Source organism: Arachis stenosperma, chromosome 8, assembly GCF_014773155.1.
Source record: "Arachis stenosperma cultivar V10309 chromosome 8, arast.V10309.gnm1.PFL2, whole genome shotgun sequence".
NCBI classification, from domain to species: domain Eukaryota; kingdom Viridiplantae; phylum Streptophyta; class Magnoliopsida; order Fabales; family Fabaceae; genus Arachis; species Arachis stenosperma.
The window spans coordinates 30,903,728-30,922,328 of record NC_080384.1 but is presented as its reverse complement, the minus strand read 5'-3'; the positions used below and the strand labels follow the sequence as shown (position 1 = coordinate 30,922,328).

Genomic DNA, 18,601 nt, shown 5'->3' with positions numbered 1-18,601 from the left:
GTCACATAATTTTTAACGGATTAAATTTGTCATCTAAACTCTAAAGTCTAAACTCTTCTATCAAGTAACTCACTGTTTTCTATTAGAAACATAATCAGTTAATGTTTGATGGTTTTTGTCCAATTAAACTTAATTAATCTTTTATTTTTAGAGATTCTTTTGTCTTTGGCATCTTTCAGCGTTATTTTTGTTCGCCTCAGTGGTGTACTCAATTGGAAAATTAACGGAATAGAAATTAAGTGTATAATTATGATTGTTTAATGAACAACAATGAGAATAGGTGTACTCTTATTACTTGTGTAATGATGCATTACATTTTACATTAAATACAATTTTCAAGTGAGGTTTACATATGCATATAGATGTAGACATAATTATGGTATGTTACAATGGATCGGAGTTCCTCGCACTACAAAAAGTTATACGAGAGTTCAAGTTTTTATCTGCAGCTGAGATTTGAAAAATAGAACACCTTGAAGTAATTCTAACTTCTAAGGAGTCAGGAGTTAACAAAGCATAGAGATTATAGAAATTCAAGATGTTTGAATCATTATTTTCTTCAATAACAGTTTTTAAAAATACAATTAAATACCAAATTGTGAAGAATAAAAAGCAGATGTTACAAAACATTGAATGCCAACCAGGGTAGGAACCCATGGAAGATTGAAATGCATTCTCTCAGACTCTTACACTATTCTAATCCCATATCAAAAACTTCATGAAGATTGAATTGCAATGTCTACCCCATTGCTCTTTTTGAGCTTTGGATCTTGCAGGCCTCCTGGGTTTGATTACTTTACCAAGAAGAATCATTAAAATGGGAAGAATAGTTCCAATATAATACACACGTCCGAATGCGGCAAGAGTTTCATGCAGGTTTAGCACCTATTCACTGAAGGGTTGGAGAGGGAGGGAGAAACTAACCAAGAAACCGATGCTAGAGTAATTTATAACGACAAGTGTATAAGCAAAATTCAAAAACACGAATGCGTTTGCCATTGATGGGGCCATCGCTTGCTGCCATCTGTAAATGGCTGTTTCAAAAGAAACACAGCATGACATGTTAAAAAACAAGAGAAAAGCATACTAGCTTATTCTAATGTATTACCTCTTAAACCAGCAATCATTAACGCCGAGTGAACAAAGAAGATGATGTATCCAGATACACCCCCTGCAATAATAAAGCCAGAATGTTATAAAGCACAGATTCAACAATACAACTTACCAGCACAACAAAGCAGTTCTGTCAAGAAATTAAAAAAATTCCTTCAAATTTTAAGGGTAACACTTTTTTGTAATACAAGGACTTAACTTGCAATGCAAGTAACTGGGAAAAAATCAATCAAGATGCAGTGTAAGTTTTACTCACATGCCAAATAGCACTGATGGTCTGTGTAGCAAGTAACTGAAAGAATCCGGGTTTCTTACCACTCTGAACAAGCCGCTCATAAACATCTAGCGCGAAACACAAACGATAGCATAATAAGATTTTCACAATTTCAGATTCTGAATCTAGCTTGACTTACAGGCTAAGAGAAGGAAAAAAATTAATGATGTTTAGAATTTGCAAGTTGTAACTATGCGATCTAAGCCTAAGACCTACCTAAATCAAGTTTCATGCCAAACTTTTGAAAGATTGGCTTTGTTCTACTTGAAGAAAAAGAATGCAAAACTCAATAATAAGAAACTCACAATGACGAAGCCATGTGCTGACTTGAATATTCCACACAGTTGGAATCACAACAGAACTCTTTGCAAACTCAACACCTAAAATATCCACATTCTTCGCTCGATCCCATCTTGGCTTTGGTGGAGACGAATTCACCCAACCATTGAAACCAAGACCAGAGATGATAATAGAAGCTTCTGAAACCGACCAAATGAAATAATACTTCCAACGTGCCGTGAAGCCGGACATATATTGGTAACCAAACTTTTTCCAGAATGCCCATTCTTGGCATATAGGCTATGTAAACCTGGACAGAGGAAAATAAGGGACTAGGTACAAATACAAGGCCATGCAGAAACCAGCTTGGATAAGGGCCCGAATGGTTGCTCCATATGGTGATGGTGATGGCTTTTTCGCTTCTTTGCTCCAAATCTGCACAATAATGGAAAAAAGATTAGGACTAAAATCATCACTATCTGTTACTAATTTCTATTACTAGTAATCAAGGCCATCGGTTTTGTTTCTTGTACTATTCTTCCTTCCACTACTATCCTCATAAGTAATTTGTTTAACTCTATAGAGTTCAAATTCAAATTTTAACTTAAGAAAGTTAACTAATTTCCACAATTTCATTTCTTTTCCCCAAGTTTAGGTAGTTAATTGATACTTATGTATATGTAAGTGTAAATAATTTAAAGATAATGTCCTAAATTGTAACTAAATTTGTTAGTTCTGGTTAATCAATAACTTGAATTCAAACATAATTACCCCCTTTCCTTCAATCCAATCAAGATTGTCCTTCATTTCAAAGACAGGACCAGCAAAGTGACTCCTACAGCAGAGACAGTAACCAATGTACTCAACCAGAGAAGGTAACTTTGTCAACCTATATTTCCGTTGGGCTTCGCGTAAACCTTCTTCCTCTTTCAACAATCCATCATTGTAATTAAACTAACAAGAGATGATCTTCAGGGTCAACACCATTAAGGCCCCTACTTAGTAGTAACACACAATAGTCAATAAACTAATCAACCAACCAACATAAATACCATAACCATATGTATATATAGGTAAGCAAAACAACGGAATTACCACCTTCAATATCAGAAACATGGTACACCTGCAAAGCTACCATATAGTACATCAGCTACTGTATTGGTCATTGTTGAGAACTAATTGGTAGTTGTTACTTAAGTAGTATAATATAAATTAATCCTAAGAAAATTAATTTTATTTAATTAAACTATTTGATTTCCTTATAAATGAAACAAGCAAATAAGTTCGCAGTAAGCATTATAAAAAAAATAGAAAGTTGGTTATGATTACTCAAATGCAAGGCAAATACAAGAAAAAAATGTTAATCATCTAACATTTTTCTATTTGTAATAATGTAGTCTATCATACTTTACTAGATATATTTGTAAAATATTTTTACTGTACAAACAAATTAAATACATTCAGTTATACATGGCCTTCAATCACAGTAAGAAAATCGTAAACTAACAAAATTAAAAAAAGAAAAGAAAAGAAGAAATGAACGATGAACGAGTCCTCACCAGTGTCATCGATGCCACCATCCTTCCATACATCTCCACTCATGTAATACACATGGCTACACAAACAAACAAACAAACAAACAGTCAAATCTTTTTTTTCCTTTTTGCCTCTCACTTTAAAAGCCAAAAATTGGAATGAAATGCATGAACGCAACCTTTGTCGTACACTCCTTCTATTCTGAAATATATGTCACGTGGAAATTTTGGTACGTTAATAACTATGGAAGTGCATATAATAATAGAATGGATGCAGAAATATTTTTGGATACATAGGTAGCGTACCAGCCAATGAGATAACCGAATCCGAGGAAGAAGGTGAGGATGCCACATCGGGGGCAAAGGAGGAGCATGGAGGAGTAACCAATCATGATCAGGACCAAGAAGTGCATGTTGGAAGACAACCCGAAGGAAATGTAAGAGAGGAAGACGCCGATGCCGGCGGAGTATAGATGCTTAGGGAGCGGCCGGGGACGATGCGCCACAGGAAGCTGAGAGGAACGGTGGCCGCGAAGCAGAGGAGAAAACGGAGCACGGGGACTGTGACACCGATGGAAGCGGCCATGGGTTCAAGCTCCACCTCCATGGCCATGGCTTCTGATCTCTAGCAATAATTACAATAGGTTGGGTTGGGTTGGTGATGTGCGATGAAATGAGAAGATGATGATGATAACGATAATGAAGAAGGAGGAGGTCGACCTTAGATTTTGAAACATGATTTTTGAATGTGTGGGTTGGTTCTGTGAAAGAGTTTTGCTAACAAGTAGTGAATAAATGTGGAAGTGTTTTATGGAAAAAAAATTAATCTTTTACTCTTATGAAAGTTTAATTTTGGGTGTTTGCTTTGCTACCATTACTACTAATTTATACGTCCAGAAATTTTATAAGAGGGGCAAATTAAATATAAAATAAATTAAAATATAACATAATAAAAAATCAACAAAATATAAATTATAGTATATAGGTCAAAATTAATAATTATATTATATAAGAATTAACATTCAACTATACATATTTTAAGATTTTGGTATTTTTAAATTTAGTCTGTGATATTTTATATAACTAAAATTATCAATTTATCATCTGAAAGTAAATTTTGAAACATTCTCTTTTTTAACTTATATAATCATGTAATCTGTTAAAAATTTGTCTTTCATCTTATTTTAAAATATTATTTTAATAATTTTTATTGTTTAAAAAATTTATTCAATTATTCCTGTTGTCATAGAAAAAGTCAAAATAATTTTTTTTATAATTATTACTTTTTACATTAATCCAAACTTATATTTTTCAATAACTTTTTAATTATTTATATATTTATACGCTTTTATTATTTTTTTATAATATACAATATAATTTATACATATTAAGTTACTAACTTGTAAATTTTTTTTAGTATGTAACATATAAAAATATATTTAATCTATAATATATATATATATATATATATTAATTATATAATAATAATAAATTAATAGTGCTAACTTTTTAAAAAAAAAAAAATTGGGGGGTGGGGGGGGGGCTATGGCCACCTTAGGCCCCCTTGGATCCGCCACTGCGTTTTGATACATGATATAAAAAGTGAATAAATAAAAATGTCATGTAGATTATATTTATCCATATTAGCATTTATTTCTTGTTTATTTTTTAAAAATATTATATTACTATATATAAAAAAATATCTTCATTAATAGTTATAAAAAGATAAATATATCTTTTTAATTATTTTTGTTAAATGGCTAAATAATCCTTTTATTATCCTTCATTGATATTGATTATTGATAAAAATCTTTGAAAATGAGTGATTGATTGGAAAGTGGTATAATTAAGTGTTGAATGATTAGGATATATAAGCCTGAGCAGTAATGGTTTAAGATGGTTTGAAATCTGAATTTAAAAGAGGAATTGGTAGAAATGCATAATTATGAAATTTTGGTAAAAATCAATTCTTAATTAATTTTGATGGGCCATAACTTGGTCTTTAGATCTTTAAATTTTGTGAAACTTATCTTAAATGAAAATTGGATTTGTTTAGTTTATGACGTTCGAAGAACAGACGGAAAATTATTTTTAACGAAAAAGTTATACACGTTTGAAGTTTATGGTTAAAAAATAAATTCTGCAGAAGTTGCAGAAAATTGAGGTCCTGCATACGCACGACCCATGCGTACGCATGAGGGGTGTTACAGAATTGAAAGAGTTTCGTGTGCATACCATGCGTACGCACAAAAGCCAAGTTATACGTAGCATGACCCATGTGTACACATAACTTGCATTACAGAATTGAATATTTTTTGTGCGCGTTCTACGCGTACGCGCAAAAGGAGAACTCGTGCGTATGCACGACTGTCATGTTTTTTAAGAAAATGATATTTTAGCTGTTTTTGCCTATCCAGTTCACTTTTTCACCTTTTTAACTCCTGTTTAAGGTTCGCTAACTAGTATTTAGGCTTGCAAATGAGTTTGAGCACAATTAAGGGATGGAATTGATAAGTTTGAATAAGATTGTGGGTTGGAATGTCAAGGATACTGATAAGATTGGTGGTGGTCTGATCATATTTGTGCTAGCAAAGGCCAGGGTTATTCCTGCTTGCATACTTGTGCTGGCAAGGGCCCGGGTTATTCTCGCTTGCGTACTACACTGATGATTACTCTTGGCAAGGACGTGGCAAGAAAGACGGTGGTGAATCCCGCTTGCGCATTGAGCTGAATTATGCCAAAACAAGTATGGTGATTAATCCTACTTATTTTGTGGTTCTCTATGGTTGTAAAGGTGGGGGGACATGTATCCTGGATAGCGCTACCTCCAGCAAGAGGTGTAAGGGCACTACCCTCTTAGACCGGCTTTTGATAAAGTCGAGATTATTATATTCCTCACAGAGATGCACGACAGAGAGACAATATCCGGGTTAGCTATTGGATGTGTCGGGTTCTGGCATTTTAACCGACATGTGAGATTATTATATCTAACCTAATTTGATTTGAAAATAAAATGAAATAATAAATTATCTAATTGATTTTGTTTGTAAATAAAATTAACTAAAACAAAATAAAATTCAACAAATTAAAAGCCAAATCCAACTAAAGATGCATCCTTTAAGTGAAGTTGATCCGCGTTACTGGCATTAAATGCCAGATTCGGCGTTTAGCGCCCCAGATGGCAGTAACTTTCATTTCAATTCTGTCTTTCTGGCACTAAAGACCGGGTTTAGCAATTAGCGCCCCTGGTGGCAGTGAGTTCCTCTTCGTATATAACTTTCTGGCGCTAAACGTTAGACTTGGCTTTTAGCGTCCCACAAGACATAGGCTTGGCACGAATCTCGAAGCACATGGCGCTAAACGCCCAGGTCTGCGTTTAGTGCCAGCTTGGCAGAATGGTTGCACATGTCCCAAAACCCTTGGGCGGTAAACGTCAGATATGGCGTTTAGCGCTAGCTTAGCAGATTCTAAATTCTTCTCTTTTCTTGTAAACGAATTCTGCTAAAACCGATTTAAACTTCACCTGAAATAATCAAAACAATTGAACGACTCAAAATAATACCCAAACAGGTTTCAAACACCTGAATCTCAATAAAACTCACTAATTTCATATCTAAAATAACAAGAAAATAAGGAAAAGATGCTCACCCATCATCCCCTGCTTAGACCAAGAAGCTTTCAATTCGAAACAAAACATATGCATCATTTTAGTAATTAAAATAGAAAATTAATGAAAACTAAGAATCAACTAAAAATAAAAGGAAACAATGGTTGGGTTGCTTCCCAACAAGTGCTCTTTTAATGTTGATGGTAATCAGTGGCTAAGAGAAAGGGGGGTTGAATCTTAGCCCATTTTTACTGTGTGTAACTTTCTGCCTTTTAAGATATCTTTAGGAGATATTTTTGCTTTTTATCTCATAACAAGTCAAGATATGTATCATTTTGTGGCCTTGGGAAGCATTCTATCATTCTTTGTTCTTGATATTCCCAGCCACAATCAAGATAGTAACATAAATCATTTTGTGGTGATGAAAAATATCTCATGCAATTTGATAGACCAAACGGTGATGTAAACTCCATTGTTTCTTCAAAATGCTCTGTATCAAACACAATCACCAAGATTAAAAAAAATAGAATCCTCCTTGGTCATAATTGAGGGAACTCCTTAGCGAGGAAATATAGAAAGCACCTACCACAAGCTATCCAATGAGGAGAAAAATATATGACGTCTGCTTCTTGTTTGCTCTACAAATGAATGAGGAAGATCATAATATTATGAGTCTTTTATAGGTTAATTTTTTATTATTTTTTGATGTTTTTGAATTTATTTACAAAAAGATAATAATATAGATCACACTCAGTATGATCAAACTGCAATTGGGTGTTGAAGCTTTTTAAGATTTTATTCTTTTTCAAGTTTGATTGGTTTTGTTAACATAGGCTTAAATTATGCAGAGGTCAAGACTACCTTTAACCTACTTGAGCTCTACACTCTCTATCTACACAAACCCCAACCACTTTTGAAGGCGGAAGAAGGGCCTTAGCATTTAACTAAATACATAATTGAAATTAAACTTTCCAAAAAAAAAAAAAGAGAGAAATTACAAAACAATTTCAAATGTAAGGATTAATGTGAGATGAATAATCACGAATTCCTGCTCCTTCCCATCCCATCCACTCTTCCCACAGGTCCCAATCTGGATCATTCATTCCCCTCATTGCTTCGTCGATGCCTGCATCATCATCGCATGCTTCGTACATTTCCATTTCCATTTCATTGGATTCTCCTCTCAAATTGGACATTACAACCTGCATTCCACATAAGTCACATGGAAACCCCAATTAGATCCGAAATTCTGCTACAACCTATGTGGCCCACGAAAGTTATGGCAATTAGCAATTCCAATCTCAGCATTTTTATTCAAATCAATCATACCAAAGAGGTCATATTTTGACTTAGCATCACCGTCATAAGCATTATCAATATTAAATTCATGCATTACAAAAGCAATAAGCTCAGCAAGAAAACTCACATCATAAGCCTGGTTGATTTGGTGAAACTGCACCCCGCATTTGCTCCCTCTGCATACATCTGAATGGTACTGAAACACAACAAAAGACCAAATATATTAATTAATTAAGAATTATCAAATGTTTCAATCGATTGTGTTACATTTATAATTGTCAAAATCGAACCGATAATTGAACTGGTTAGATTACTGGTTTACTGGTTCATTAATTTAACCGATGAGTTACTGGTTGAACCGATCTTACGTAAATAAAAAATAAAAAATAGTTAAAAATCTAAAATTAAAATTTAAAATAAATATATCTTCACTAATATCGGGTTATATTAAATAAGTATATAAAATTCTAGTATTTTTCTGTAATAAAATTTTTTTAGTTTTATTTTTATATTAAAGTAAATGTTTTTTTATTTTAATAATTAACTAATTAGTTTATATTTATTATATTGTTATATACTATATGTATTTATTGAGAAATAATATTAACAAATATCATATAATCATACAAAAATAATTATATTTTAATTAATAAAAATATTTGATATTTTTTATTTATACATATTTAATTACATCTATATTAATAATTATGAATAATAAAAAATATAATTAATTTAAATATAAGTGAGTATAAAATTAATATAATGTCTAAAAAAATTATTGTACATTTTTACTTTTTACTATATAATTAATAATTAGCATTTGAAATAATAAGGAACAATATAATTTAGTGGCAAGGAGAGCATGTAGGCATAAAGAAGACCCATATTCAAATCACAACTTCATCAATTTTAAAATTTTCTCTCGAACGGTTCGGTTATACCAATTTTTACCAATTTTGGGTGGATTTCACCGGTTTTGACCGGTTTTATCGGCTTTGACCGATTCTTATCCTTAAGTGGTTCGAAGATTGGACCGGACTGGTTGAAAGTTTAATTCGATAATTTTTCAGTCGAGCCGGCCGGTTCGGTCCGGTTCTATGGTTACACTTCCAATCGATTGAATTTTGAAAAAACATATATTGTCATATAACGGATCAAAGGATAAAAAACTCATTGATTCGCATTGTCAAAATTTTTTTGGAGGTCACAATTAATGGAATATATATTTTGTTGTTATTTTTATTTCTAAGTGTTAATAAACATGATAAATGAATAATAAAATAATAATTTATAAAATAGAGGGTAGATTTTATAATTAAATAATATATATATAAAGGATTAATTTGTAATTAAAATTAAATAAAGACTATTTAGTAATTATTAAAAAACTTAAAAAATATATTTTATTACTAAGACCATTTAATAGTCCAAAAGTTATGGGATCGTCGAATTCTTTACTAACCTTCATAACTAGTTTTTTGGGTTAGTTTATTAGTTAGTCACTTGATAAATAATTTTGGTTGCTTGTTATGTGGCATTATCACATTAGAACCTTTTTTCAATGTTCATTTGGGAACAAATTACCAAAAAAAAAAAAAAAACAAAATCTTGTCCCACTAGATGGGGTCAGAGAGACAGTTTATATGTAGATCTCGTTTGACCACCTCATAAATGGTTTTTCTAGGTCTTCCTTTGTCTTTCACACCCCTTGTCTATCTTCCATTTTATCCACCCTCCTGACTGGGTGCTCTGTCGGTCTTCTTCTCACATGTCTAAACCACCTGAGACGCGATTCTACCATCTTTTCTATAATAGGTCTACTCCAACTCTCTCTCTCTCTTATATCTTCATTCCTTATTCTATCCAAATTGCGTATGACCACTCATCCATCTCAACATCTTCATCTCTGCCACACTTAACTTATGTTCGTGCTCTCCTTTGGCCGCCCAACACTCTGTACCATAAAGCATAGCCGGTCTGATAGCAATGCGATAGAATTTATCTTTAAGTTTTAAATGCACTTTTTTGTCACATATAAAACCAGACGCACTCTATCATTTTGACCAACCGGCTTAGATCCTATAATTTACATCTTATTCAATCTCTCCATTATCCTGTATGATGCACCCAAGATACTTAAAACTTTTAACTTTTCGTAGGATGTTTTTCTCCAATCTTCAGCTTTACATTAGGGTTTTTCTTTGCCAGCCGAACTTACATTCCATATATTCCGTATTTCTATGGCTTATGCACATGCTATACACTTCTAGAGCTTTTCTCTATAAATCCAACTTCTTATTTAGGTCTTCTCTTGACTCTTCCATAAGGACGATATCATCGGCAAAAAGCATGCACCATATCACAGACTCTTGGATATGTTCTGTGAGTACTTCCAAGACTAATATAAAAAGGTATAAACTTAAGGATGATCCCTGGTGTAATCTTATACCAATAGGAAATTTCTCCATCACACCACCTTGAGTCTTCACACTAGTTGTAACTCCATCATACATGTCTTCAATTGCACAAATATATGCAATCTTTACTCTCTTCCTTTCCAAAACCTTCCATAAGACCTCCCTTGGCACCCTATCATACGCTTTTTTCTAAATCAATAAACACCATACGTAGATCCCTTTTATTACTACGATACCTCTCCATCATCCTTCTTAATAGGTATATAGCTTCAATAGTAGATATGTCTACCATAAAATCAAATTGGTTCTCTGTTACTTGTGTCTCTTGCTCAGCATCCATTCTATCACCATTTTCCAAACTTCATGGTATGGTTCATGAGCTTGATCCTTCTATAGTTTTCGAAATTCTGTATATTTTCCTTATTCTTGTAGATAGGTACAAAGGTGCTCTTTTTCCACTCATCTAACATTTTCTTTGACCTTAAAATCTCATTAAAAAACTTGATTGACTAACTGATGCCTTTCTCTCCAAGGTCCTTCCAAACTTCAATTGAAATATTATCGGGTCCTACTGCCCTGCCATTTTTCATCAGCTTTAGAGCCTTTTTTTTACTCCGAAATCTCGAATCCTTGGATAGTAGTCGAAGTTTTGATATTCTTTCCTCATGCATAACCGACCAAGACTCGAAAGAGTCTTCTGTCCTTCATTAAATAATTCGTAGAAGTAGGTCTTCCACCTTTCATTGATCTTCTCATCTTGAGCCAAAACCTCTTCATCTTTATCCTTTATGCAGTTAACCTGATCCAAGTATCTTGTTCTTCTTTCACGGCTTTTTGCAATTCTATATATACATTTTTCTCCTTCCTTCGTGCCTAAAGACTGGTAGAGACCATCATATGCTCTTATTCTTGCTTCGCTTACAACCACTTTTATCTCCTTCTTAGCCGCCTTATATTTTTTCTAATTAACTGCATTGTGGCACAAAAATCAATCTTTAAAGCACTTTCTTTTAGCCTTTATCTTTTTTTGTACACTCGTATTCCACCACCAGGACTTCTTGTCTCTTAGTCCTATCCCTCTAGATTCACCAAAACTTTTTTTGCTGTTCTTCTAATAACTTCTGCCATCTCCCTTTACATCTCCTCCGTGCTTTCATTCCCTTTCCACTTTGCCTTTTCTCCTACCCGTCTTAGGAAGCTTCTTTGTTCCTCACCTTTTATTCGCCACCACCCCATCATTGGGTTTTTTGTATGATGTATTTTCCTCAACTTTTGCTGAACACAAAAATCCATGACGAGCATCCTATGTTGTGTTGTTAAACTCTCTCCAAGAATAATTTTACAATTAATGCAAAATTTTCGGTCGACTCTCCTCAACAAGAAGAAGTCCATTTGAGAGCTTGTCATGCCACTCCTATAGGTTATAAGATGTCCGTCTCTCTTTTTAAAACATATATTTGCGATGAGAAGGTCAAAGGTTGAGGAAAAGTCTTAAATAATTTTACCCTCAATATTGACTATCCCGAAACCATGGATTCAGTGAATACTTCCATTTCTAGTCACTTCTCTTCCAACATGGCCATTTAAATCTCCTCCTAAGAAAATCTTATTTTCCGAAGGTATGTCTTGAACTAAACTCTCTAGATCCTCCCAAAACCTTATCTTGTGTTGCTCATCCAAACCACTTGCGCTGCATAGGTGCTAATCACATGAAAAGTATCTCTTTCCACCATAAGTTTGATAGAGATGATTCAATCACCCACCCTCTTGACATCCACTACGTCCTTCTTCCACTGCTTATCCACGAAAATACCTACCCCATTCCTATTATTCACCTTTCATGTATACCAAAATTTGAATCCGAAGGTATCCAACTGCTAGCCTTCGCGCCGACCCATTTTGTTTTTTTGTAGGCACATGATGTTAATTTTTCTCCTTCTCATGGTATCTACCACCCCCATGAATTTTTCCGTTAGGGCATATCCTAAATCTCAACATTCTGTCGCTCTGACCTTTACCTTTACCTTTTTCTTTTTAAACTAGCTTATTTACCCTCGTCTGTTCACGAAAACGCGGGAATCTGTGCTCATTTAACAATACACCCGGGCACTGATACAACAGCTCTTGCTCATTTGACACTGTACGTGAGCCATACAGCGCGTTGCTTCCAGGAAACAACCTAGTTTTAGTGCAATAACATCTTTAATCCATGTCATAAAGATTTGACTAATAAGTTTTTATGTTGACCGTCAAAAGTCTGACAACCCTTCGGGTTTGGAACTAATTATGTACTGTAGATGTAGCATAAACAGAGTTTCATTTGGGCACAAATTAATTTGTTAAAATAGATTTATCTTATAATTTTTTTTTTTGCATATTTGAGGAAAAAAGATTAATAATCAAAGTAAAATCACCATTTTTATTGTTTGAAAAGTTGCAATTTTCATTTAACACATTCTTTTTATAATTCCAAAAAAGAAAAAAAAGTCTTTAGAGCGCAATAATTTTTCATTTACACATCTCAACATAATTTTCTTTACTTCTTAAAATAAATAATATTGGAAAAAACTATAATCTTGTTTAAGGAAACTCATGCAACGAATTCAAACACATGTTGAGTTTTTCCATTCAATAAATAAATGTCACATGTCGTAATACGTTTATACATTTTTGTAGAGTTAATACTTAAAGTAGTTCATGAACTTATATTGGCAATCGAGTCTTAAAGTCATCCCTAAACTTATATTGCCCCAATGTTGTCTCTGAATTTAATAAAAGTGACTCACAGTCGTCCCTTAAACATTTTTCAAAAAATATTCTTTAACGGCATGATGACGGGCGGAGAGATGCCACGGTGGATAGGTAACAACTATATGACGTGACTGTTATAGCTATTTAACTCAATTTAGTCCCTAAAGTGGTTTATAACCCTAATGCCCAATTTGAGTTCTAATTTGAGTTCCAGATAGTTGTGTTCCACCATTAGAAGTCACCTTCTTTCTTCTTCTCTGCTCTCCGTCTTCTTCTCCACCGCATCTTCTCCAACCAAAGCTAACTAATAATCAAATAGGATGAACTCAAATGACATCCATGCAAATCCAATTTAGCCTCCGATGAATCACACAAGAATCCAGTAATTCCTTACCTATCATAGGCTCCCCTCCTTCCAATCTAACATTGAACTTCTCAATCGACAGTGGCAACTCATTTAGTTCTGCCATCATTCTCGTAATTTTTGGGCAAGAGTTTGATACAGAATTGTAGGTTCTGATTGAGAATGAGATGCTTGAGCTTCTCGTCTTCTTAAGCCAGAAAATTATTTTCATGTGCTCACCATGAGTGCCAAAAATTGAAAGAATCATATTGGCGCAAACAGTATCAAGACTACAAGAAAAAATAATATTTGTAAGAAAAAAATTGTTACAAAAAATCGAAATTTTGTAACAAAAAAAGGGGCCGTTGTAGTATGTCCCATTACAAAAAATTTTTGTAACAAAAAACGGAACTGTTACAATTCAAAGTGATATTTTGTAACAAATTTTTCTGATACAAAAAACTAGAAGTCAATACAAAAGTGGTAACAAATTTTGATCTTCAAGGTATTTTTGGTGACAATCTATTTTTTTCTATCATAAAATTTTATTACAAAATGTAACTTGATTTTGTAACATTTTTTTTCTTTAGTTACAAAAGTAAAATAATTATTTTGTAACAATTTTTTTAATACAAATTGCATGCATAATTTACTAAATTATTTTTTAATTAACTAATATTTAACTATTTTACTAAGCAAGTCTACATTTATATAATATGTAAACATACATAATTCAAACATGCCTCATTTAGCTAAAATTGTTTTAAAACAAAATAACATTAGTGATACATTGAACCAAAAGTTAAAAGTTTTAACATAGATTAGTGTCTCTATGAATCAAAATATTCTTGAGCCCTCAAGGTAGCATGTGGTCACCATTTCAGCACTCCTGTAAATAAGAAAAACCAAAACAAAAAGTTAGGTGCATAGTCAAAAGTTCCTTAAGTTCAAAAAGTTTCTAAATTTTCAAAACAAGCAAGTTTGTATGCACTTCTCAACAATTCAAAATGCCAAAACAAGTGATACACATGTATGTGTAGAGCACATAATCAAGTAAATATCAATCACAAGTAAGTGGCATAAATTAAAACAATTTGGTGTTGACTAAGTTAGAAACATAAAGAAACATGTAAGCCAAAGAAAATTCAAACATCAAATTCCAATGAAGCATAAAAGTCACAAGGTTGAGACAAGACTTGAAAAATTCATGCCCTATGTGACTTAAGGTAAGTTAGGCATGAATAAAATAAATCAAATTAGGCACATAGGTAAAAAGAAATCTTCAACCTTGTGAGAGCATGCAAAAGAGGCTCTTCTTTTAAAAGAATTTCGAGTTCGTGGTCAATTTGAAAATTCACTTGAACTATTCAATGCATAGGAGTAATTTAGTATGAAAAAAAATGGCAAAGAATGTTAAAGAAGCGAAGGACCTAAACCGAAGAGCCAGCAAAGACACCTCCATCAGTGACTTCATAGACAGCGCGGAGCTCAGTGGTGGTCACGGCAGCTTCCGGCGAGCCCAGCAACGATAGTAGCAGCGGTGGTGGCCTCCGTCATTCTTCTTCGCGTGTCTCTCTGTCTCGTTCTACTTCTTGACAGCGACAATGCGGGGCAGCGGTGAAGGCGCAAAGAACACCCCTCCTCTTCTTCTTCGCGGCTGGGACGAGGTCTCCGGTGGTAGCGGTGGCATTGGAGGCTTCAGTGGCAAACGAAATGGCCTTCTCCTCCTCTCTTCGTCGCGTCTCCTTCCTCTGTCTCTCTTTCTCTCGCGCACCGTTGCCTTCTCTATGGTGGAACTCAACAGAGACGGCGGCGACCTCAACCACGGCGGCTTGGCCGCGACGAAGGCGGCCCCCTTCCTCCCTCGTTTCCCTCGCGCTCTTTGCCCTCCCTTCCTTCCTCTTCTCCGTTCTTCTGATTTCTTCCTTCTCCTTCTTTGTCTTTGAGTATGCGTGTGTTAATGGATTTAGGGCACAAATTAGGGATTTTGTGTATTAGGGTTAGAATTAGAAATTTTCATAATAATTTTATAAAATATTTAAAATAAAATAATAATTTAAAATTTAAATATGATATTGTAAAGATTATTTTTAAAAAGTATAAAATTTTATTTATCAATAAATCAATATACTCAAATAATTATTTTTAATTTAAATTATAAAATAAACATACTAATCACATTTTACAAAATATAATTTAAATTAAAAAATGTCTTAAATTAAATTATACATTGCTTTCATTACTGAATTTTAATTTCAAATTATATGAAATAACTAATAATAAGATCTTTAATAATAATTATATAAAAATATTATTTAATTATAAATTCTCAAATTATTTTTAAATAAATATTCTAATTTTAAGAATTAGAGATAATTAAATTAATTATTCTTAAAATATAATTTTATTATTAATTTATAAATTATTTTTAAATAAGATAAAATTGGAGATAATTAAATTAATTTTTATTCATAAAACTTAAAGTATGTATTAAAAAATATCGAAAAATTTATTTTGAATAAATATAATAAATTATAAATGACTTATTATTTAATTTTTGAAATAATTTTAAACTCAAAGTATCGTTAATTTGACTTTAATATTTTTAGTAAAATAAATTTTTGAATATAAAATCTTAAATAAATATAATAAATTATAAATTATTCATTATGTTAATTTTTAAAAATTTGAATTCTTATATTTAATATGTTGAAATAAAATTTTTTATTAGTTACAAAAAATCTTTGAATTTTGTGACAAATAAATAACTTGTTACAAAATTATTGTATTTTGTGACAAATTAATTTTTTGTTACAAAATATTTAGAGTTTTTGAAACAAATATATATTTTGTTACAAAATATTATAATATTTTGCAACAAAACAACAATTCGATACAAAAGCCAACATAATTTGTAATAAAAAAATCACGTCGTTACAAAATATTGAAATGTTTTGTAACAAATTTTTTTGTTGTTACAAAATATTCTTATTTTGTAACAATAACTAAATATTGTTACAAAAAAACATAATTTGTAACAATTTTAAATTTGATACAAATTTTTTGTTACAAATGCTCTATTTTCTTGTAGTGCAATCTCAAAGCCACCTCTCTTCATTTGATTCACAACTCTCTGGAAATCATGGAACAACTCCAACCTCCCATAACCATACATAATGGACTTCAACTCAAAAGCTGAAGGGTCAATCCCTCCACCATTACCTCTCAAATTCTCGGCTTCACGAGGCCTATCCATTGCACACAAATCACTAACCATATATCAAAAATCCTGCATTTTATGTAAACAGAGGGAGAACTACGAAGAAGCTGGTTCAGGTAACAGTAAGCAATATCAAAATGGCAAAACCTTTCTGTGAGCCTCACTTGGAGTGTGACTCAAGCAACTTACAGTAGAAAAGAGCAAGCTCTCTATTTCAAGATTGGAGCTTGGAAGTGGCCTCAAAGACCAGAACTTCAGCTTCCTCAGAACGACCCAATTGATCAAGAAGCGCTATAAGGTCAGAAACAATGGCAAGGTTCCAAGTGAACTAGAGAGCTTAGGCGATACATGAATAAAACTGTAAAATTTAGGGAAATTAAAAGATGAAAAAAGAAGAAAAGGGTTTAGGGTTTACGGCACTTACAGGGAGAGCGAGAGAAGAGATATGAGAAAAGGAGGAGGAAGGAGATAGAAAAAGAGAGAGAGTGGATGGAGCAACCGATTTGGGAGAAACATTAACAAATTGGCGTTTCTATGCTATTTGGGCAACAAATAAAAAACAACATCGTTTTGGAAGTCCGGTGTGACTTCCGTCAATCCAAGTCATCTTTCCGTTACCGAAAAATGCTTCAGGGACTATCGTGAGTCACTTTTGTTAAATTCAGGGACAATATTGGGGCCAATATAAGTTTAGGGACAACCTTAAAGTTCGATTACAAGTTTAAGAACCACTTTAAATATTAACTCTTTTTGTTTTAATTTTTTTTTTCATTGGATTGAAACTTAAAAGCTAAAAGATGATATTACATAATATATATGTTTTTTAATCTACCTAATGCCAAAAGATGATATCACATAACATGTTTTTTATCTATCTACCTACCTTTCAAATCATATATAATGAATATGAATTAAAATATATGAATTCTTGCATTTTATTTCAGCAGGTCATTCCAAATAGGTTGATCAAACAATCTTTCAACCCTTTTAAAGAACAACACTCTTCTTATTGAACTATAACACAAGGAGAATTAAAGAAAAGAAAAAAAAAAACATTAGAAGTGAAAGGTAACTTGAAGCACAAGTAACAAGAGGCAGAGGAGGCTACAAAATTCCATCCATCATTTAGTTGTAAGGGGTTGATAGAGCTTTCTCCAATAAATGGATGGTGGAAACATTAGTCTTAAAGGACAAAGCCATAACTCTGTCATCAATGGTAGCAGAGGTGTTAAATAAGTTATTGGGAACTAATATAAGGCCAGGACTAGCACTACCCAAAGAAGAAATAGAGAAAGCAGGGTTTTCGGTATCTTCATTTAGTTGAAAGTGGATAAGTCCTTTTGGGAACACAAACATGTCCCCAGTTTGAAGTCTACTAGTGTAAAGTTTGTTATTTGTGTCTACAAATCCAACTAGAAGATTCCCTTGAACAACAAGGAGCAGCTCCGACGCGCGAGGGTGCACGTGCGGGGGGCTAACGTCCCCCGGACGGAATCCAAGGAGAATGGTGGACACACTCAGCCCATCCAAGGCTGGGAATTCATCCTTGCTTGCCCTCAAATACTGAAAATATGAGGGCGAACCGGTTTGTCCAACCCATTCGCGCATGCCGGTGAAGGTGAAGAAGCTCCCGTTAATAGGGACACCGGCCGGGGCTATGAAGTCACCAAGGATATCTGGATCACCACATATTGATGTTTGCACTATGGCAAATACACAAACCATCAATGAAACAATTTTGAAGCTAGTGAACAACATTGTTA

At 33.1% G+C, this 18,601-nt stretch overlaps 2 protein-coding genes and 1 pseudogene across 2 annotated transcripts; all 3 read right to left on the bottom strand.

The window, feature by feature from the left end:
- Positions 1 to 696: 696 nt before the first annotated feature.
- LOC130945784 (lysophospholipid acyltransferase 1-like) lies at positions 697 to 3,808 on the bottom strand (annotated as a pseudogene).
- Positions 3,809 to 7,815: 4,007 nt separating this feature from the next.
- On the bottom strand, positions 7,816 to 13,748 carry LOC130945783 (uncharacterized). The gene is made up of 5 exons (XM_057874485.1): positions 13,670 to 13,748; positions 13,518 to 13,575; positions 12,577 to 12,703; positions 8,235 to 8,303; positions 7,816 to 8,010 (listed from the first exon to the last, which is right to left on the bottom strand). Exons 1-5 carry the CDS (start codon positions 13,746 to 13,748, stop codon positions 7,816 to 7,818), a joined length of 528 nt encoding a protein of 175 aa, XP_057730468.1.
- Positions 13,749 to 17,824: 4,076 nt separating this feature from the next.
- Positions 17,825 to 18,601, bottom strand: LOC130946926 (putative germin-like protein 9-2). Its single transcript, XM_057875825.1, has one exon. It carries the CDS (start codon positions 18,594 to 18,596, stop codon positions 17,964 to 17,966), a length of 633 nt encoding a protein of 210 aa, XP_057731808.1. The 5' UTR covers positions 18,597 to 18,601; the 3' UTR covers positions 17,825 to 17,963.